At 49.1% G+C, this 21,810-nt stretch overlaps 1 protein-coding gene across 5 annotated transcripts in view; it reads left to right on the top strand.

Moving 5' to 3' along the window:
* The window catches only part of NFASC (neurofascin), an 80,840-nt gene that overhangs the window by 40,125 nt on the left and 18,905 nt on the right, over positions 1 to 21,810 (top strand). For 3 of the 5 annotated variants that reach the window (XM_058819482.1, XM_058819481.1, XM_058819480.1), the window contains 4 exons: positions 465 to 535; positions 1,506 to 1,728; positions 6,804 to 6,926; positions 7,687 to 7,860. In XM_058819482.1, the coding sequence (XP_058675465.1) occupies positions 465 to 535; positions 1,506 to 1,728; positions 6,804 to 6,926; positions 7,687 to 7,860 (591 nt within the window). Of the gene's footprint in view, positions 1 to 464; positions 536 to 1,505; positions 1,729 to 3,241; positions 3,358 to 4,439; positions 4,645 to 6,803; positions 6,927 to 7,686; positions 7,861 to 11,200; positions 11,216 to 19,193; positions 19,446 to 21,810 lie in introns of those variants that run through there. The other 2 variants (XM_058819483.1, XR_009275656.1) reach the window with 2 other exon arrangements.

Genomic DNA, 21,810 nt, shown 5'->3' with positions numbered 1-21,810 from the left:
AATCCACAACCAAGATTTGAGTTTGTCTGCCAGGTGCTTTGTCAGAGAATATTTGGGAAAATTCCACATGAGGAATTCATGGGAATCTCAGCAGTCCTGCTGCATTTCTCCTTTTACCCATTCCAGGGCGATTTTTGGAGGATCTGCTGGCATCTAGTGTTGGCTCCCAACACTGCCCGCCGTGATTCAGGCTCAGAGTGACAAACTCTGCTCCCTCCACAATGGTTCCCTTTCAAAGATTTAGGACATTTAGGGGACAAAAAAGAGGCTCCTAAATAAATGGCCTGGTTTTTCCAGAGGACTGAGAGTCTCGTGTCCCATTAACCTGAATGGGAACTTCTGGAAAAATCAGGCCATTAACTTCTGCCTTGGAAGGACTTTTGGCTTGCAGGTTTTTAACACCTCAGTGGTTGTTTTTTTGATGTTAAAAAATTCATTGTTTTGGTTTTCAATGTGAATTTCAGGTCCTGAAATAAATCCAACAGGAGTTCAAGGGGCAGGGACCCAAAAAAACAACATGGAGATAACGTGGACCGTGAGTTCTTCTTGGATGCCTTTTGGGATGGAGTTGTGGGATGAAGGGGAATGGGTTCAGAAGGCGGGGATAGGTGGGGTATTGGGAATAAATCCTTCACTGGGAGGGTGGGGAGAGGCTGGGATGGAATTCCCAGAAAATCCACGGCTGTCCCATCCCTGGAAGTGTCCCAGGCCAGGCTGGAGCAACCTGGGATCATGGAAAGTGTCCCTGCTTATGGGGGTGGAATGCAAAGGGATTTCAGGTCCCTCCCAACCCAAACCACTCCAGGATTCCATGAAATGAAACACAAGAGGTACAAGAAAAGCTATTTTTAGTGCTGTGATAAAAAGAATAATTTAAAAAATTGAAGATAAAATAATTCAAAGACATGGCATCCGAAGATGCCAGATTCCAGACTCGGCTTCCCAAGGATAAAGTCAAGTCCTTGAGCAGCTCAGAGGATTTACGGGGCCGCTCCTGCTTTGCTCCCTGCACCAGCAGGTGTCAGCCACAAATCAGGGATGAGCCGTGGGGAGGGCTGGAATGGCAGCGGGAACAGAGGCTGGAATAGGGGGATAGTAAATATGGAATATATGTTGTGTAATTCGATATTATGCACATATTTGATTCATTTTATATAATATATAGATAAGGAATATGGGCTAGTGGAATTGTCCCTGCCCATGGAAGGGGCTTGGAATTTAAATCCCTTTCAACCCAAAGCGTTCCAGGAATAAAATCTTGGATTTTTGTGAATAAAATTTCCTGGTCCTGCCATGGCTCTGGAGGGCAAGAACTCGTTCTGCCTCTCCTTGGGAGCAAAACCTCAAACCTCACCCTCCTTTGGAATTTGCTGATGGAGCTTGGAATACAACCGCACTGCTGAGCAGAGCTTTGAGATGAGATATCCTTGGCAGAAAAATTATATTTTTTTTAAATTTGTTTTTCCTCCTTCTCACTTTCCCTTCTCTGTTTTGCCCCACTGAAGCCTCTGAACGCAACTCAGGCTTACGGGCCCAACCTCAGGTACATCGTGCGGTGGCGGCGGCGGGACCCGCGCGGGAGCTGGTACAACGAGACCGTGCGGAGCGCGCGGCACGTGGTGTGGAACACGCCCATCTTCGTCCCCTACGAGATCAAGGTGCAGGCTGAGAACGACTTTGGCAGAGCCCCCGAGCCCGACACCTACATTGGATACTCCGGGGAGGATTGTGAGTATTCCATCAGCCGCAGGTGGGATTTTGGGGATGGGCCCATCCGAGGGCAAAGCGTGCCTGAGATGTGGGTGAGGCACTGAGGGATTTGGGACAAAAATCCACTTTTAGTTTGGAGAAGGCTTGGAGGATCTGGACTGTGGAAGGTGTCCCTAACCATGACCTCCTGGGCTGTGGAAATCTTCCTGTCTGTTGCCACCTGGACTATAAAAGATGTCCCTATCCATGGCCACCTGGACTATAAAAGGTGTTCCTGTCCATGGCCACCTGGGCTATGGGAGATGTTCCTCTCTGTGGCCACCTGGGCTATAAAAGTTGTCCCTATCCATGGCTATCTGGGCTATGGGAGGTGTTCCTGTCCATGGCTACCTGGATTATGGGAGATGACCCTGTCTGTGGCCACCTGGGCTATGGGAAGTGTCCCTGTCCGAGGCCACCTGGACTGTGGGAGATGTTCCTCTATGTGGCCACCTGGGCTATGGAAGTCCCCCTGGCTGTGGGACTTCAAGATTTTTCAAGAAGGAAGGTGGATGAGGCAGGAGATTCCAGGTTTGAAGACAAGAGGCACAAACAATGCACAAAAACTGGAAGTAAAGCTGGAATTCTAGGATAAACCAGGTGACCATCCATGACCCCAGGTTCGAAGCCAAGGGGCACAAACAGAGCATGCAAATTGGAAGTAAAGCTGGAATTTTGGGATTGGGGTGGCTCAGACAACACCTCCTCCAGCTGGGCATCTCCCAGAGGAGACAAGGCAAGGAAAATGGGGCTAAAAACTGGGAATCAGGGGAAGACAAAGCACTGGAAGCAAACTGGGCCCAGTTCAGGGGTTGTTACTGGGAAAGATTCATTTTCTATGCCCTCCCAGGGTTTTTTTAAAATTTCTTCTGGAAATTCCTGCAATAACTTGGAGGTTTGGGAGGATCTGGGTGAGCCTCAAAGCGTGTGTGTGTTGTATGGAGGCAAAGCAGGGAGATCAAAACTTCTGCCTTTGTTTGATGGGTGGGATGGGTTAAAACTCCCAAAAATCCACAAAAACTTTCCCAAAACCAGTCAAATCCAAGCTGCTTCGCTCCAGGTCTCTCCACACAGCAGAAGCTGTAGAAAGGAGGTAAAATCCCAACTTGATCAACAGCAAATTGACCAAATTCTGATTAAAAATATGGAAATGAGGTTTTTCTGGATCTTTGGGATCCAGCTTTGGGACAGGTGAGGAAGGAGAGGGTTGGATGTGCTGGAATCCCTCACTTGGAGAGGCAGGTGAGCCAGAGCCTTCCCTGCAGCAGGAATTTCCCCTTTTAGCTGGGTCAGGAATGTTCTCCTGATGGCTGGAGCTGTGAAATCGGATTTACTTTCTTCTTACGGAAGAGGTGAAGCCATTGTGGGGATTCTGCTAGCCGTATTTGCGATGGGAAAAGCACAGCAGGGGGTGTCCAGCTGTCCATCTGTCCGGGCTCCAGGGTCATCCCAGGTTCCTAATGGCCACTCTGCTTTGTCCCTGCCCACCCAGATCCCAAGGCTGCGCCCACGGATGTCAGGATCAGAGTGTTAAACAGCACTGCCATAGCTCTGACCTGGACTCGGGTGCACCTGGACACCATCCAGGGACAGCTCAGGGAGTACCGAGTGAGCAAATCCCAAACTCCCCAGTCCCAAATCCCCACCCAGCACTGACCATTAACACAGCTAAACCTCCCAAAGTTCCCAGCTGGCTCCCAGGGCATGGAGCTGCTGGGTGTGGGGATGACAGAAAACTTCCTTTGGTCACCAGGAGCCTTTGGGTTTGGGGCAGCATCGAGGATTTGCTCTTTGGGGTGTCAGGATGGGGTCGGGGATGTCTCCTGTTGCTTCCTCCGGGTTTGCTGCAGGATTTGGGATGCTCCAAGGAAACAGGGAGGGGTTGGGATGGTCTTGGCCATGGAGCAAAGGGACTCTGAGGGAGTGACCCCAGCCAGGTCAGGTTTTGTGTCATCCCCAAAGTACTGACAGCATTTTTTACTGATCAACAACCCCTGCAAAGCCTAAACCTGCAGTCAGGACTAACAGAGCTAAAGCCAGCATGGATCTGTGTTTTTCCAGGTCTTTCCAGGTTTATATTTAATATTTATCAGTCTATCCAGACTTATATCTAATATTTAATTTTACTGCTGATGCACAAAGAATGGAACCATTCAAACCAAGCCAAACCCTGAGCAGGGCCCTTCCCTGGGTGTCAAAACATTCCCAAAATTTCACATTTGGCAAAGAATCTCAGCATTCCCTGCCCGATCATCTGCTGGCTCCACTTTTCCTGATTCTGAGGGATTTTCTGAATGGATTGTTGTTTCTGCATGAAATAGGATTTACAGTCAGGAGCCTGAATGGGAGATTTCCCAAATTCAGGCTTTTATTTGTGCCTGGGTGTGTCCCACCTTTCCTTGTCCATCACAAGTAGAAAGGGAGAACCACTCAGATTTTAATATTTGGGAATGAGGAGCAGCTTTAGTCTGAGCTCAGTGGTTTTGCTCCATGTTTTGGGAAGATCTTAACCCCCTGCTCAGCCTCTTCCTTGGATAACATCCAGATTTTTCCTCACGGAGCTTCACTAATTCCTCTAAAATCTCCCACCTTAAAGACAAAATTCTGCTTTTTAACATCTAAAAACCCCCAAAACCCCTTTATTAAAGGGGGGGAACAAAAGCTTCACCTGGCCTGCCTATTTCTTGAAGGCCTATTTCTGGAGAGACAGCAGCTTGCTGAAGAACCTGTGGGTCTCCAAAAAACGGCAGTTTGTGAGTTTTCCTGGAGACCGCAACCGGGGCATCGTGTCCCGGCTGTTCCCTTACAGCAACTACAAGCTGGAGATGGTGGTCACCAACGGCCGGGGGGACGGGCCCCGCAGCGAAATGAAGGAATTCCGCACCCCTGAAGGAGGTATGTTCCCACAGGGAATTCTTTGGGATCCGTCTGAGGAGGGATTTTAGCTGAGCATCACTTGGCGCTGTCACCATCGGTGGCATCGTTGAAGCCACAGCTGGAGTTGGCTCCTGAATCCGTTCAGCATTCCCAAAAATCCCTCAGTTAGGGGGTCTGGACACCTCAGCCAAGAAGATTTTGGGCTGAACAAGAGAAAATTTTGCAAAACCCTTTCCTAGGCACAGCTCAGTGCCCTTGATTCACTGCCTGATCTGTAAATGTCCCTGAGCTGCAGTTTGGGGATGTGGCAGTGGTTGGATCTTGTCACTATAGGACATGAAAGAACACAAGCTCACACTGCTGTTCTCAAGGTGAAAGAAAAGGGAAGTTTATTTTCTGACTCCAACATTTATAGTTTTCCAAAAGTGACAGTGGATTGGGGGGTGACAGTGCCACCTCTCCAATGACACTGGACAAACCAACAGTGCATTGACTTTCTCCTCCTCCATAAAGAAATGCAAAACAATGAGTTATTTAAAGAAAGTGTGTGAGGAAGCTCACTACAAGAATGTCAACATCAGAAGGCTTAGAAAATCTTAAAAAACCAGGGTGACAGGATCCATCCTGGAAAAGGCAGGAAAACCTTCCCAGGACCTTCAGGAATCACTGCCAGGCTTTTAAGGCAAGAGCACCTCGTTCTTGTGTCAAGGATGAACTCAAGGGTTTAATTTTGTGCCTGGCACAGGAGCTATTTTTAGACACGCCGATAATTCCGAGTTGGAGCTGCAATTCCAACAGCTGGAAGTGACTTTTCCTACAGCACAGGAAGGAATTCAGGCACAGAAGGTCACAAAAATGCAAGAAAAGATTTGCAAGTCTTGTCTCAAAATATTTTGGGGTCTCCCCTTTTCTCTTCCTTTCAGCGCTGTCTCTTCCTTCACAATTCCTTGGGAAAATCCCAATTTTTTAAGGATTTTCTGTGGATAATTGAGGTTGTTTCAGACGAAAAGGTTCAATTCCTGAAGATTTTGCAGGCAGGGGCATTGTAACTTTATTTCTGGGGGATTTGGGGTGGCTTTGGACATTTGGGGTGATGATAAGGACATGAGGGTGGCATTAATTAATAATTACAGATTTTACTGTTATCAAGGGGAAAATGCAGATTTTATTTTTCCTGCACCACCAAGCCCTTTTATCAACTCAAACTGACATTGAGAAGGCTGAAGGATATCCTGAACAACTAAAAATAGATCCCTCAACTCTCCCATCTCTCTTCCCCCAATTAAGACACCGCAATTAGGAGGAAATCAGGAGAATAATTTAACTCCAAGCTGGATAATTCTTTCCTTCCTTCAGCAGTTAAAGCAGCGATTTAACAAGCATTCCTTAGGGTGAGGAGTAGTGGGAAGCAGAGATTTCTGGAATTGTGCTTCCCAGCGATTTTTTGGGATAAGAGATGCCACTTTTGGAGATTCTAAGAGAGGAATCTTTGGGATGAAAACCTTGGGATGGGAGGGAGGGGTGTAAGGAAGGTTGGGAAATTTGTTTCCAGCAGGCAGAAATGGGGCTGGAATTAAGAGAAATTTTTTTGAATACTTATTGTTCTTCTAAGAGAGAAATCTGTGGGATGGAAAATTTGGGATTGGCGGGGGGATGTAAGGAAGGTCAGGAAATTTCAGTCCAAGTGGAGCTGGAGTTAGAGAAGTTTTTGGGATACTTTTTGTGCTTCTGAGAGAAATCTTTGGGATGGGTAGGGGATGTAAGGAAGGTCAGGAAATTTGGGTTCAAGAGGAGAAGTAGAGCTGGAGTTCAGAAAAGTTTCTGGGATACTTTTTGTGTCTCTAAGGGAGAAATTTTTGGGATTAAAATTTTCCAACCTTCAGATGGAATGGGGCTGTAAGGAAGGCCGGGAAGTTTGGGTCCAACAGGAGCAGCAGGGTTGGAGCTGCATTCCTGTGGCCTCGCTGGAGAATCCCATGGGAATTTTTTGGCCAAAAACCTCAGCTGGCTCCTGATTTTTGGGATAAATCCTTGTGTGATCCATTCAGGGTGTGTCTGTGTGGAGATTTTGGAGTGGCCAGGGCATGGCCGGGCCCATGGCGGGCGCAGCAGCACCAGGTTCGTTACCCCGTGTGTGTTTTCTCCTCTCTCCCCTCTCCTCCCCGCTCCCCTCCAAGTGCCCAGCGCCCCCAGGTACCTGCGGATCCGACAGCCCAACCTGGAAATCATCAACCTGGAGTGGGATCACCCTGAGCACCCCAACGGCATCATCACGGGATACACCCTCCAATACACACCCTGTACGTCCCGCGTCTTCCTCCCGCGGATAAATCAGGAAATCCTTCCCTTCCTGCTTTGTGCCAGATCCACGAGGAACTGGAGACTTCCATGGTGGGACAAACTGGTGTTGGGAAGGGTCCTGGCCATCTGTAGAGGGGGTGGTGGGTGCTCAGTTCACCAGACTAAATTTTTGAAAGGAAAATGGTTTTATCACAGATTTAGGAAGATTTTAGGTGCAGCCTGAGGCATTTTTGTGCTCACCCAACACAAATTGGTTGAGGTGATACCCAGAGCCTGAAGGACCCTGAGCCTTCACTGCCTACCTGAGTGTCCCCAAGTGTCCCAAACTGGGAGTGTTTAACAGCTCTGAGCCCCACAGAATCTCTCCAGAGTGGGGGGACAAGTTGGAGACATCTCCACTCAATCAAGGAGAGGGTGAGTGCTCAGCAGCTCCCCAGACTCAGTTTTTGAGGGAAAATCAGCTGGATCTTGAATTTAGGAGGATTTTAGGTGCAGACAGAGTCATTTTGGTGCTCATCCAAACAAGATTTAAGTGATACCCCAGAGCCTGGGGCAATAGAGAGCACCTGAAGGTCCCCCCCCAGTAGGTCCCCAAGCCAGGGTGTCACCAACTGCCCCAACCTGGCCATGTTCAAGAGCAGCGACAGCTCTGAGCCCCTCAGAGTCCCCACAGTGACCTCACAGACCACCTGAGGGGTGAGGGATGAACTGGACACCCCAAAATTCCTGAGTCCGGCCTGCTCTGCCTTCCCTCTGCAGTTAACGGGTCCCGCATGGGCAGGACGGTGGTGGAGAACCTGTCCCCCAACCAGACGAGGTTCACCCTGCAGAGGTCAGACCCCATCTCCCGCTACCGCTTCAGGCTCCGCGCCCGCACCCAGGTGGGAGAGGGAGAGATCCTGATGGAGGATTCGCCGGCGCTGCTGGATGAAGGTAAGGGCAGCACTCGGCTTGGCCGAGGGGACAGGGATGTGTCAAACCCAAAAAATGGCATCGTGGCAGGATGTGACAAACACTAAAAGTGGCATCGTGGCAGGATGTGACAAATGCCAAAAATGTTATCATGACAGGCCATGGAATAGCCAAAACATGGCATTGTGGCAGGATGTAGCAAACCCAAAAATGGCACCATGATGGACCATGGAACAGCCCAAAAATGGCATCGTGGCAGGATGCGACAAACACCAAAAATGTTATCATGACAGGCCATGGAACAGCCAAAAAATGGCACCATGACAGGATGTGGCAAACCCCAAAAATGTTATTGTGGCAAGAAATGGAACAGCTCAAAAAATGGCACTGTGGCAGGATGTGGCAAACACCAAAAATATCATCATGCAGGTCATGAAAAAGCCCAAAAACGGCCCTGTGGCAGGATGTGGCAACCCGAAAATGGCATAAAGACAGGCCTTGACAAATCTCAAAAATATCATCATGATGGGCTGTGGAATAGCCAAAAAATGGCATCGTGACAGGACGTAGCAAACCCCCAAAAATGACATTGTGACAGGCCCTGGTGAACCCAAAAATGGCATCACAACGGGCCATGGAACAGCCCAAAAATGGAATCAGAGAATCCCAAAAACCAGGAGTGCAGGACAGTGATGGCCACTGAGGTTTTCTTGCAGAGGTGGAAGTGGCCAAACGCTGAAGTGACCTGGGGACTGTCCCAAGGGAGGGACATTCCTTCTGTGCCCTGGAACAGGAGAATTTGTAGAATTTTTTTTTTTTTACCAAAAGAGGGCAGGGTGAGATGGGATTCAGGAAGGAATTCCTCATTCAGAGTATTTGGAAGTGCTGGCACAGAGAGGTTGTGGATGCTCCTGCATCCCTGGAAGTGTCCAAGGTCAGCTTGGAGCTTCATGGGATGGTAGAAATGTCCCTGGATGGGACTGGATGAGATTTGAGGTCCTTTCCAACCCAAATCAATCCGTGATTTTGGGATCTCTCTCTCCTTGCGCTGAGGGTGAAGCTCTGATTTGCTCCTCTGTGTTTCTCTGCGAGCTCAACAGGGGCAGCGTTGGGGGATTTTTGAGTGCAGGGACCTCTGTGCCACGTCCCTGTCACCCCATGGGTATCACCTGAAGAGCCCCAATCTCAGCTCCATAATCAGATAAAATTCTCAGTATCCCCTCCCTGTCTCCCCATGGGTGTCACCTGACCCTAAAAGCCTCCAGAGCCCCAATCTCAGCCCCATAATCAGATAAAATTCCTGGCGCCACCTCCCTGTCACCCTACAGGTGTCACCCAACCCTAAAAGCCTCCAAAGCCTCAATCTCAGCCCCATAATAAAATAAAATTCCTGGTGCCACCTCCCTGTCACCCCATGGGTGTCACCTGACCCTAAAAGCCTCCAGAGCCCCAGTCTCAGCCCCATAATCAGATAAAATTCCCCTTGTGGAACATCCATCAAATTTAAGTGGAAGTTCTGGAGCCCTGAGGGAATCAAGGGCGGCTCTCTCCCCTCTTTAGGCTCGGCTGACAGAGCTGGGATTTGGTTAGAGCTGGGATTTAATGGGGTTTTCTCTCCTTCCCTCCATCCCCCATCCCAGCTAATGGCTCTGAGTGGGGAAAGTGATTCCTGCCCAGATCCGGTGGGAATAAAACCATTCCCGACCCCCCTGGGGTGGGATCTGGTAAAATTTATTGGATGAGGGGAGAAAACAGCCAAGGAAAGCATGAGAGGGGCCTGGAAATGCTTTAAAAGAGATTGGAGAGTTCAGGGGTTGGATTGAAGCTGAAAATTGAATATTTTTAGCTGGTTCACACTCAAATTTTGGACACTGATAATAGCGAGATAACAGTCGTGGTGTATACATTTTATTGATTTGGGTCAATTTTATGTATTGGAAGTATCAGGTGGTGCCCAAACCTGCTGGACAAGACAAGAAAACTCCTCTTTGGGGTTTGGGGTGAGGATGTGGCAAAAGGACAAAATTTTGCTGTCAAAACACAAAAATTTATAACATTTGAGTAATTTACTCCCATATCACAGAAATTCGCACTCCAAACACAAGGTAAAGCACAAAATAGGTGAGTTTTTCTCACTTTGGTGGGACTTCCTGCCAAGCTGAGGGAAAGACGAGGCTGGAATTTAAGGAAAATAAGCAGATTAAGGAAATTAAACCCATTTGCGTGCTCCAAGGAGGTTTCCTGCTCACCACACTCCTCCAATCACAGAATTTAAATCAGGTGGGATGAGCAAGGAAAAACCGATGCAAAATTCAAAATTCAGTGTCAAAACCAGTTTAAAACCCTGGTGAAGTTCAAAATTCAGTGTCAAAATCGTGTTTTGTTGGTATTAGACCTAAATACCCACTTAAGTACTCAGCTTAACACCACCATTGTCACCTTGATGCCACTGTTGTCACCTCAGTGCCACCTCTGCCCTCTCTTGGGTGTTTAACCTGGATCCTGGCGTGGTTTATCCCAGATTCCCTGGCGTGGTTTATCGCTGATCCCTGGTTTATCCTTGATTCCCAGTTTATCCTGGATTCTCTGACATGATTTATCCCTGAATCCTGGTTAATCTCAGATTTCCTGATTCCTGGTTTATCCCTGATTCCCTGGCATGATTCATCCCTCATTCCTGATTTACTCCAGATTCCCTGGCGTGGTTTATCCCTGATTCCTGGTTTATTCCAGATTTCCTGGCATGGTTTATCCCTGATTCCTGGTTTATCCTCAATTCCTGGTTTATCCCTGATTCCCTGGCATGGTTTATCCTTGATTCCCTGATTCCTGGTTTATCCCTGATTCCCTGGTGTGGTTTATCCCTCATTCCTGGTTTATTGCCAATCCTGGTTTATCCCTGATTCCTGGTTTATCCCTGATACCCTGGTGTAGTTTATCCCTGATTCCTGTTTTTTTCCAGATTCCCTGGCATGGTTTATCCCTGATTCCTGGTTTATCCCAGATTCGCTGGCATGGTTTATCCCAGATTCGCTGGCATGGTTTATCCCTGATTCTCTGGCATGGTTTATCCTTGATTCTCTGGCATGGTTTATCCCTGATTCCTGATTTCTCCCTGATTCCCTGGTGTGGTTTATCCCTGATTCCTGGTTTATCCCAGATTCCTGGATTCCAGAGCCTGCCTCACGTTGAATTTAATCCCATTTTCCCCCTCTCTCTCCGCTCTCCGATGACTCCGAGTGTCCTGGCGGCGCGTTGGGGTTGTTTGATAAATTCCTGTGTTTTTCTCTTCCCTCTTTCTCTCCGTTTTCCCGTTTTCCCCCCTTTCTCTCTCTCTCTATCCCTGGCGCTGCCTCCGAAGCCACGCCAAGCCCAGGTACCGTACCCGGAGGTAACCGGCATGGGGGCAACGGAGCTTGCCAATTAAGCTGCCAATTAAGCCGAGAAGTTCATTAAAACCCTTCCAATGGCCACGCCAAGTGGGCATTTCAATCCTTCCAGGCACAAAGGGCACCAGGGCGGCTCCACAGCGGGGCAGGCGGAGATTAAAAGGTCTCTAAGCCAGGCTTAAAAGCCGCTCAAAAATCTCATGAAAACCAAACCACAGTGGCCGTGGGATGGGCAAGCCCAAAGGAGAGTCGAGTTCCCATTAAAATGGCATTTTTCCCTATTAAAGTGAGTTTTTTCCCTATTTAAGAGGGTTTTTTTTCTGTTTTGAAGTGGGTTCTTTCCCCTATTAAAGACATTTTTGCCTTTTAAAGTGAGTTTTTTCCCCCTATTAAAGAGGTTTTTTTTCCCAATAAAATGGGGGTTTTTCCCCTATTAAAAACAGGGTTTTTTCCCTAATAAAGTGGGGTTTTTCCCTGTTAAACAATTTTTTTTCTATTACATGTTTTTTTTCAATATTAAACATTTTTTTCCTTGTTAAAGAGGAGGTTTTTAATATTTTAATGGGTTTTCTTTCCCCGTTTTAGGAGGGAATTTTTCCCCTAATACAGACAAATTTTCCCCATTAATGAGGGTTTCCCCACCTATTTTAGAGGGGAGTTTTCCCATATTAAAGAGGGGCATTTTTTGCCTATTAAAGGGCTTTTTTAATATTAAAGAGGGTTTTTCCCCTATTAAACAAATTTTCTACCTATTAAACAGTGGTTTTCTCCACTCTTACTGAGGATTTTTTCAGCTATTTTAGAGGGGGCTTTTTGCCTATTTTAGAGGGGATTTTTCCCATATGAAAGAGAGATTTTCCCCTATTAAAGGGAGGTTTTCCCTTTTAAAGACTTCCCTCTATTTTAGATGGGGTTTTTCCCATATGAAAGAGGGGTTTTTTCCTCTTTCAAGGGAGGGAGATAAAGATATTTTTCTCCATTAAAGAAGAGGGGATTTTCCCCCTATTACAGGAGATTTCCCCCCTGTTTTAGAGGGTTTTTTTTTCCCATATGTAAGAGAGGTTTTTCCCCATTAAAGGGTGGTTTTCTGCCTACTAAAGAGGCATTTTTTCTTATTACAGAAAGTTGGGGTCTTTTTCCCTATGAAAGAGGGGTTTTCCCTTTTAAAGTTTTTTCCCTATTAAAGAGCTTTTCCCATTCTCGCAGAGGATTTTAACTCCAACTCTGCACAAGCCCTTCTCCCTTTTTAACCCTCGCCATCCTCACCCCACAAACCCCAGAACATTTCTGGCTTCCAGCACCTGTGGGATCACAGCTGGAAATTTGGGATGTTTTGTTTTTTGGAGATTCCCTGTAGCTCTCCCAGGGCTTTCATCCAGGAGATTCCTCCCATTCCCGGTGTCCATTGGAAGGGTTGAGCGGGAATTTGAGCTGTGCATGATTCTGCATGGAGCCTTCTGCTGGCTTTGCCCTCCTCGCTATTCCCAAAACGTGGGAGCAGGGAAAGAACTTTTCCAGCACCAGGGACAGCTCCTCCCCCTCCTCCTCCTCCTCCTCCTCCTCCTCCTCCTCCTCCTCCTGCTTCCACGGAAAATCCGATCCCGGATATCCCAGCTCCGCCCTGCATCGCCACAACACAATCCCAACTCTCCCAAACTTGGAAAATTCTGATTTCCCCACACCCAACACACATTTCCCACGTTCCAATCAGCCTTTTCCCAGCTCAGTAAAGCGGGAATTTCCAAGCAGGGAGTGCAGCCAGCCCCAAACTCATCCCAAAAAAAGCTTTTTTGGGAGCAGCAGCAGCTCCCAGGCTCTCAGCAGGTCCTGCTTTGCCTCTGCACATTCCAAGCAGGAACAATTTCCCAGGGAAGGTTTTCCCGAGGGATCCAAGTGCAGGATTCGCTTTCCTGCCTCGTGGATGTTCCTTTTCCTTGGATTTTGCTGCACCTACGTCTCTTCCCGATATTATTTTGCTTTCCCCCCCACCCCCCCATTCCTGAACAGATGCCAATTTTTCTCATTTCTGTCTTTTACTCTTCCCCCTCAAAAAAAGAGGAATAACAGATTGGTCAGGTTTACGTGGTGGGGACTTGAAAATGCACTTAAAAATAAGAATCCTGAAAATTAACATAAAAAATCCTGGAAATGAACATAAAATCCCCAACAATCCACATAAAAACCCTCAGAATCGGGACCACCCTCCCCTCCAGCTCCTTCTCCACCCAGTGTTTGTCTCAGCCAACAGAATCCAGATTTTCTTTGTGGATCAGGATCACCTCAAGTCCTTTTCTGCTTCCAGAAGGTCCTGCTGAATTCTGGAATCACAGCCTGATCTCTTCATCCTCCCAGTCCCAAATCATTCCTTGCCCCACTGGAATTATTTGTGATTTCAGGGATAATCCCCAATTATCCAGAGCCATTTTCCCCTTTCCAAAAGGAGAAAGGAAACTTTGGAGAGTCGGGATGGGGAGCTGGAGGTCGAGAATTGCTGCCTCATCTTCCTCCCCATCCCAGGCTCCAGGAGGGGATTCAGGGCATGGAAAATTCCCTCTCCCACCCCAGTCCTGCTCCAGAGCTGGATCTGCTTCTCCTCAGGCTCCAGAGGACGTTTCTCTTCCCAAAAAATCCTTGGAAATGCTCCCTGACCTTCCCCATCTCCACCGGCTGACCCAGATCAGGTGGATTTTTATGGAATTTGTCCTGAATTGCAGGAAAATTCTCCTGGTGCTGACAGGGAATGAAAAGTTCATTTTCCAGGGAAAACCTGACACAGGGTCAGGAGGAACCAGAGCAGGAGATGAAATCGAAGTGAAGTGCAGGGATTTTCCCTCAGGAAAGGCTTCACCTTTCCTAAGCCAGGCTTTGGATGCCAGGAGAGGAAATTTGGGAAAAAGAGGAGATTTAAAAAGAGTTTTTATTTGTGCTCCAAGAGAGAAAAAAATCCAAAACTGGATTTTTGATTTTCCATCTTTATGGGTAAAACTTCATCAGGGAGCATAAAGAAATTGCGTTTAGACTCAAAGGGAAAATCCTGACTTTTCTCTGTCTATAAATGGGAATTTGAGGAGAAAAATCCCATTTTTTCATTTTAGAAACACAAGAAATTGCTGAGGCCTCTCTTTCTGCTCCATCACCTCCTTCTCTTCTCCAATTTCTTCTCTTTCCATGTCAGATTTTCAGCACTTTGCAGCCATGGACTCTCAGTTTCTTTCTCTTGGTAAAAACCGGGAGAATAAAAAATAAATCTCTGCCAATGTCCTCAGCCCAATCATCAAAAATCATAAAAAATTCATCCCAATTTCTCCAAGCCTCATTATTTTGTAGACACACCCCAGGGAAAGCTGTTGCCACAGCCCAACAACACATTAAAAGCGCCTTTAAATAATTAAAAGGCAGCACAGATTGGGATTGTTTCATGCATTTTGAAAAAAAAGGAGCCACTTTTAATGAATTATCCTACTCTGAGCAGGATTTGTATCTTTTCCTTAGAGCTTCCCTTAAAAAAATCCTGGTTTTCTTTTAGGATTCTCCCTCTCCGGGATTTTTCCCCCTAATCTGAGCTTCAAACAGGTTTTGTGAAAGGTTTGGACTCTTTATTTTATTTTGTTTTTTGTGGCTCACTCCCAGCTGGGGAGGCAGCGAAGAGCTCAGCATCTCTCATTAGTGAAATTATTAATTGCTGCATCTTCAATCCATCATCTTCCCCCCATCCTTCCCTGAGAGGGAATAATGGATCTTGGAGACGGAAAAAGCCTTGAAAGGGAGGCAATTAAAGAGCTGAGTGCTCGTTTGGCGCTTTCCAGGAAGATGGGCTCGGCTAAAATGGAATAAAGAGCTGGGAATTGCTGCTGGTGGTTTTTAATCCGAATTTCCCGGGTGATTTCTTCCCCCTTGGAGCAATTTCCTGATGCTGCCCCATCTGGGATGGGGAATTGGCTGCTCTCTTTTGGAAAAGAGGGGATTTTCCCCTCATCCCACAAATTTCAGGTGCTTCATCCTGGCCCCAAACTTTCTGTCCAAGCCCTGGGAATGCAGGAGAACAATTCCAGCTCCTCCACAATGTTGTGCCTGGAGCACCACGGTGTTTTTAGGAGAATGGATGGGATTTCCAGGCTTTCCAAAGGTCTGGAAATGCCAGCCTGGGTCTCCTGTCTCCCTTTGGGATCTTTGCCACTCCTGGTGGCAGTGAGAGGGGACCCTGGGAAGGGGCTGTTGGATCCTGAAAATCCCTTTTCTTTGGGGGATATTGGATCCCTGAAATCCCCCTTGATCCCCCTGATCCCTGAGATCCCTGTGATCCCTGAAATCCCCTTTCTTTGGGGGATATTGGATCCCTGAGATCCCTGGGATCACTTTTCTTTGGGGGATATTGGATCCCTGAGATCCCTGGGATCACTTTTCTTTGGGGGATATTGGATCCCTGAAATCCCCCTTGATCCCCCTGATCCCTGAGATCCCTGTGATCCCTGAAATCCCTTTTCTTTGGGGGATATCAGCTCCATGGGATGTCTGAAATCCCCCTTGATCCCTGAGATCCCTTTAGTTTGGGGGATATTGGATCCCTGGGATCCTTGAAATCCTCCTTGATCCCTGTGATCCCTGAAATCCCTTTTCTTTGGGGGATATCAGCTCCATGGGATCCCTGAAATCCCCCTTCATTCCTGAGATCCATGTGATCCCTGAGATCCCATTTCTTTTGGGGATATTGGATCCCTGAAATCCTCATTGATCCCTCTGATCCCTGAAATCCTTTTTCTTTGGGGGATATCAGATCCATGGGATGTCTGAAATCCTCCTCGATCCCTGAGATCCCTCTGATCCCTGAAATCCCTTTTCTTTAGGGGATATTGGATCCCTGGGATCCCTGAAATCCCCCTTGACTTCTCTCATCCCTGAGATCCCTGGGATCCCTTTTCTCTGGGGGATATCAGATCCATGGGATCCATGAAATCCTCCTTGACCCGTGAGGGCTCTGTGATCTCTCTGATCCCCGAGATCCCCCCAGATCTCATTAGGGGATGGATTCCAAAGACCAGCGAACGCCCCCGATCTCCCCCTCCCCAAATCCGAGCTCTCCTCCCGCATCCATTTCAGATTTAAACCCAGACGAGGCCTCAGCTCCTCATCCCGGGGCGGTTTAGGATCAAACCCCACCCCTCCCTCTCCATGGGAGCCGCACTCCCGCCCTGCCCTCCCCGAGTTTTCCAGCTCACCCCATCCCACTCTTCACCTGTCCCCGCTCCTGCCAGGCTGATTTCCATCCCTCCATCCCCTCCCGGGTCTCTCTCGGATCCATCCCCCGTTATCCTGATGGGAAGTGACGGCTCCGCTGGCGGGGCTCGCTTCCCCCAGAGCCAGGGAAGTGGGGCAGGGAGGGCAAACCCCGCCTGGAGCCGCTGGCAGCTCATCCCGCTGCTCCAGGAGGGGCAGAATCCCGGAGGATTTGGGTGCGTGGGGGATGCTCTGAGATTTATCCCGGGTAATCTCTTCCCATCTAAAATCTGGAGGAGCATTAAAAACTGAATTTCTGCTTCCCCCATGGAAGCTGGAAAGCCGTGCCAGGTTTTCCACCGGCTCCCGCCTTCCCCCAATTCACTTTGTGCCCTTTGAGGTCTCGTTTTCCTCCGAGGGGAGCCGGGATTCCCGTGGGAATGCCGAGCCTGCATTAGCTGAGTGTTCCCAGCCTCCGGCGCTGCTCCATCCCGCTAATGGGGACATTAACCCGGCGACACCAATCTCTTAACCCCAAAAACCCTCCAGCAATCCGCGGAGATGGATGGAGACAAATCCCAGCGCAGGAAAAGCTTTTAGCGGCCTTCAGACCCGCGGAACAAACCCAGAAAGGCAAAACGCAAAAAATCCCTTTTTGGTTTTGGGGTTTTTTTTGGCTCACCACGAGCACGCGAGGGCAAAGCCGAGCCTTTGGATGTGTCCCCTCCCTGTCACCTCCCCCTGGCCGGGGCAGGGACGGGCTGTGCACGGGGGGCTTCGGATTGGGGTGCATGAGATTGGGGGATGCTGTGGGGTCAGCGCCGAGAGGGGTTTTGGGGTGGCTGTGGCTGCTCCTACGGCTGGATGGGGGTTTTGGGGTGACTGTGGCTGCTCCTACGGCTGGATGGGGGTTTTAGGGTGGCTGTGGCTGCTCCTACGGCTGGATGGGGGTTTGGGGGTGACTGTGGCTGCTCTTGGTGGCCGGGCTGGTGCTTTTAAGGAGCTGGGAGTGCTCTGGGGGCACCCCTGGGTATGGATGGGGTTTTAGGGTAACTGTGGCTGCTCCTGGGGCACTTTCGAGGAACCAGGAATGCTCTGGAGACATCCCTGAGGCTGGCCTGGAGTTTTAGGGGGACTGTGAGGAACCAGGAGTTCTCTGGGGGCACCCCTGGAGCTGGGCTGGAGTTTTTGAGCACCTGGGGCTGCTCTGGGGTCACCCCTGACCCGGCCTGGTGCTTTCAGCTGTGCTCAAACTCTAATTTTGCATCTCAGATGGACTGGGCCAGCTCCTGCCGCTCTCAGCCTTTGGATGCTGAGTTTCAGGGCTTGGCTCTCCTTGGGGATGGGCTGGGTGTGGAAGAAAAGCCTGGCTTGCTCCTAGGACTGGTTTTAAAGTGCTTCCCTAGAGCTGTTGTGGTTTGAGGGAGATATTTATAAAATCTGGCTTCCTTCGCCCATCAGAGGGATTTGGAATCCCGTGGCCTGCAGAAATAATGATGTTAAATATAATTTAACCTGAGTGTGCCGGGGTGAGTCCCCTCGGAGTCACCTTTGGTATTTGGAGCTGAATTCCGGCTGTGTTTTCTGCTGGAAGGTTCCAGCCCCACCCAGCGCTCCCCTCCCTCCCTGTGGGACCCTCACCCCACTCAGGGTGGGTTAAAGGACACATTTCCCCCTTTCCTTGGAGCACATTCCCGCTTTTCCTTGGGATCACAGCCCGAGTGAGACAATTAACAAACAAATCGCTCTCAGTTATCCCCGCTGGACGGCTCGGGGTGTTCCAAATCCTCATTTCAATGTAAATTGGGAGGGGCAGCACTGCCCGAGCTCCAACCCTCCCTCCCCCGCGAGTTAAACCTCCCTCGACGCTGAAGCTGCTCCTTCTCCAGGCTGGAAAAATCTGGGAAGCTGCAGGCTGAGCTGGCAGCTCCAAAAATGCTGCAGGTGTAGTGCAGGGCCAGCCGGATTAATGGGATTAATGGGATTAATGGGATTAGTGCGTTTTCCTCGAGCTAAATCCCATTTCCTGGAATGCCGCGGGACAATGGGGTGAGGACAAACCTGAGGGTTCCCTCAGCTGCATTTTTCCAGAGTGGCTGTGCTGGTTTATCCCAGGAGGGTGATGGGCAGGGAAAAGGCAGAGGACAAGCAGCTTGTTCAGGCCTGGGACTGGGACTGGCGTCAAACTGGGGGAACAGGAGCAGCCCCAGCACCTCTCTGGAATGGGCTCGGGGGGACAGAGGAAGGAAAAGGGGCTCAGCCTGGCATTCCCGGTGGGATTTGCTCCTGAACCTCTCCCAAATCCTGGGATGGGCTCAGGACACCCTTACGTGGGGACAAGGGTAGGAAAAGGAGTCCAGCCCTGTGTTCCCAGTGGGATTTGCTCCAGTCCCTGGGATGGGCTCAGGCCATCCCTGAATGGGGACAGGGGTAGGAAAAGTGACTCAGCCTGGCATTCCCAGTGGGATTTGCTCCTGCACCTCTCCCAGCCCCTGGGATCAGCCCAGGCCATCCCTGCATGGGGCCAGGGGCAGGGAAAAGAGTCCAGCCGTGTGTTCCTGGCGGGATTTGCTCCTGCACCTCTCCCAGCTCCTGGGATGGGCTCAGGACAACTTTGCATGGGGACAGGGGCAGGGAAAGGTGTCCAGCTGTGCGTCCCTGGCGGGATTTGCTCCGTGCTGTGCTGCCCCGGGGAGGGCAGTGCCCAGGAGACACCACCTCAGGTACAAAGCCGGTGTTTCCCTCTCCCAGAGGCAACTGGGCCGCCTCCAACCACAGTGGAGGAAACCAGTGCAGAAACCAGTCCTGAAACCACTCCTGAAACCAGTGCTACAATCAGTCCTACAACCAGTCCTACAACCACCCCAACCACCACCGACACCACAACCACAACAACCACCACCACAACAACCACAACCACCACCAGCACCGCCGCCAGCACCGCCGCCAGCACCAGCGCCGCTGCCGAGAGGGCTCCGGCAGCCACCACCAGGCACGAGTTGGGTACTGAGCTTTCCTTCTCCTCTAACCCCTCTCTAACCCTACTGGGACCCTTCCCCACCTTGATTCCTTGGGATAGTGGGAAAATTGGAGCCATCCCACGGCTCTGAGATGGGAATCTGGGTGTGTGAGTTGGAATTTGGAGAGTTCTGTGAAATCTCAGTGCACAAGTGAGAATTTGGAGGATTCTGTAGAATCTCAGTGTATAAGTGAGAATTTGGAGGATTCTGTGGAATCTGAGTGTATAAGTGAGAATTTGGAGGGTTCTGTAGAATCTCAGTGTATCAGTGGGAATTTGGAGGTTCTGCGGAATCTGGGGGTACAAGTGGAAATCTGGAGGGTTCTGTAGAATCTGGAAGTACCAGTGGGAATTTGGAGGGTTCTTTGGAATCTGGAATCAAGTTGGAACTTGGAGGGTTGTGAAATCTGGGTGTTCAAGTGCGAATTTGGAGGATTCAGCAGAATCTGAGTGTATAACTGAGAATTTGGAGGGTTCTGTAGAATCTCAGTGTGTCAGTGGGAATTTGGAGGTTCTGCGGAATCTGGGTGTACAAGTGGAAATCTGGAGGGTTCTTTGGAATCTGGAATCAAGCTGGAATTTGGAGGGTTCTGTAGAATTCGGGTGTACAAGTTGGAATTTGGAGAGTTTTGTAAAACCTGGGATTATAAATTGGAATTTGGGAAGTTCTGCAGAATCTAGGTGTTCAAGTTGAAATCTGGAGGGTTCTGTAGAATCTGGAAGTACCAGTGGGAATTTGGAGGGTTCTTTGGAATCTGGAATCAAGTTGGAACTTGGAGGGTTGTGAAATCTGGGTGTTCAAGTGGGAATTTGGAGAATTCAGCAGAATCTGAGTGTATAAGTGAGAATTTGGAGGATTCTGTAGAATCTCAGTGTGTCAGTGGGAATTTGGAGGTTCTGCGGAATCTGGGTGTACAAGTGGAAATCTGGAGGGTTCTTTGGAATCTGGAATCAAGTTGGAACTTGGAGGGTTGTGAAATCTGGGTGTTCAAGTGGGAATTTGGAGGATTCAGCAGAATCTGAGTGTATAAGTGAGGATTTGGAGAGTTCTGTAGAATCTGGGTATACAAGTGGAAATTTGGAGTGTTCTTTGGAATCTGGAATCAATCTGGAATTTGGAGGGTTCTTTGGAATCTGGAATCAAGTTGGAACTTGGAGGGTTGTGAAATCTGGGTGTTCAAGTGGGAATTTGGAGGATTCAGCAGAATCTGAGTGTATAAGTGAGAATTTGGAGAGTTCTGTAGAATCTGGGTGTACCAGAGGGAATTCGGAGGGTTCTGTGGAGTCTCAGTGTACCAGCGGTAATTTGGAGGGTTCTGTGCCACCAGGGAACAACCCAGGCCCTCTGGGGGTGTGGTGATGCCGGATGCAGTTTGGGAAGAGGTGGAAAACCCTACAAACTCCCCCCCAAAGTGTGATGTGGCGTTTAGAGCTGTTACGAACGGGTTCTGGTGCTCCTGCAGGAGATGTCAGCTCGCATTTAGCACCTCAGCTGCGAGCAAGGAGACCTGTCAGGATTTATCCGAGTCCTTGGGTTTATCCCGCTGCTCCCTGCGCTGCCGGAGCCCCCGGGAACGCCAGGGAAGGGTGGGAGTTCCAGCACCATCCCCATGCCAGGCGTTTCCCAGATCTTCTCGTACCATCAGGGAATCAAACTCTGCTCTGGTGGGGAAATCTTCCCTCCTCCATGTGTTTGAGGGATAAATCTGGAGGGATTTATCTGGGGTTGAAACACCAGGATAACGGAATTGATGGTTTATAAATAATTAGGGTTGTTCAAAAAATAAATCGAGCTAAAAAGGGAACGAAATCTGCATTAAAAACTTGGATGGGGTTTGGAGCAGCCTGGGATAGTGGAAAATGTGGATTGGGGGTGGAATGAGGAGAATTTTAGGGTCCCTTCCTGCTCAAATGAGTCTGGGATGATTCTATGACTGAGCTCAAAGCCATTTCTCTATATTTTTGCATAAAATCAGTTTTAAATGCTTTAAAGCCACCAAAAGTTTCTGCAGGGGGGATCTGCAGAGAGCAGAGCAGGGAAAGAGGACAAGAGGAAATGAGGAACCTCTGGGGTCCCCATCCAACCCAGTTTGGGATTTAAGGGATTCCAGGTCACCCCACAGCGTCCGGTCCTAAAAACCCCAAAATTGGCTTTTTCCAAGGGATTGTGGCGGTTAATCCCAGATTTATGGCATCAAAACATTGAAACACCTCGAGGAAAAATGACAATAAAACCCCAAGGTGTCACTTCTCTGCTGTCCCTTAAAACCCCACTGAAGTGTGGGATTGGCTCCCACTTCTGTAGGAACGGGACTCATCCCGAGCAACGTCGAGATCCCTTAACTTCAA

This window comes from Ammospiza caudacuta, chromosome 24, assembly GCF_027887145.1.
Source record: "Ammospiza caudacuta isolate bAmmCau1 chromosome 24, bAmmCau1.pri, whole genome shotgun sequence".
Lineage (NCBI taxonomy): Eukaryota > Metazoa > Chordata > Aves > Passeriformes > Passerellidae > Ammospiza > Ammospiza caudacuta.
This window is presented reverse-complemented; position numbering and strand designations above follow the sequence as displayed.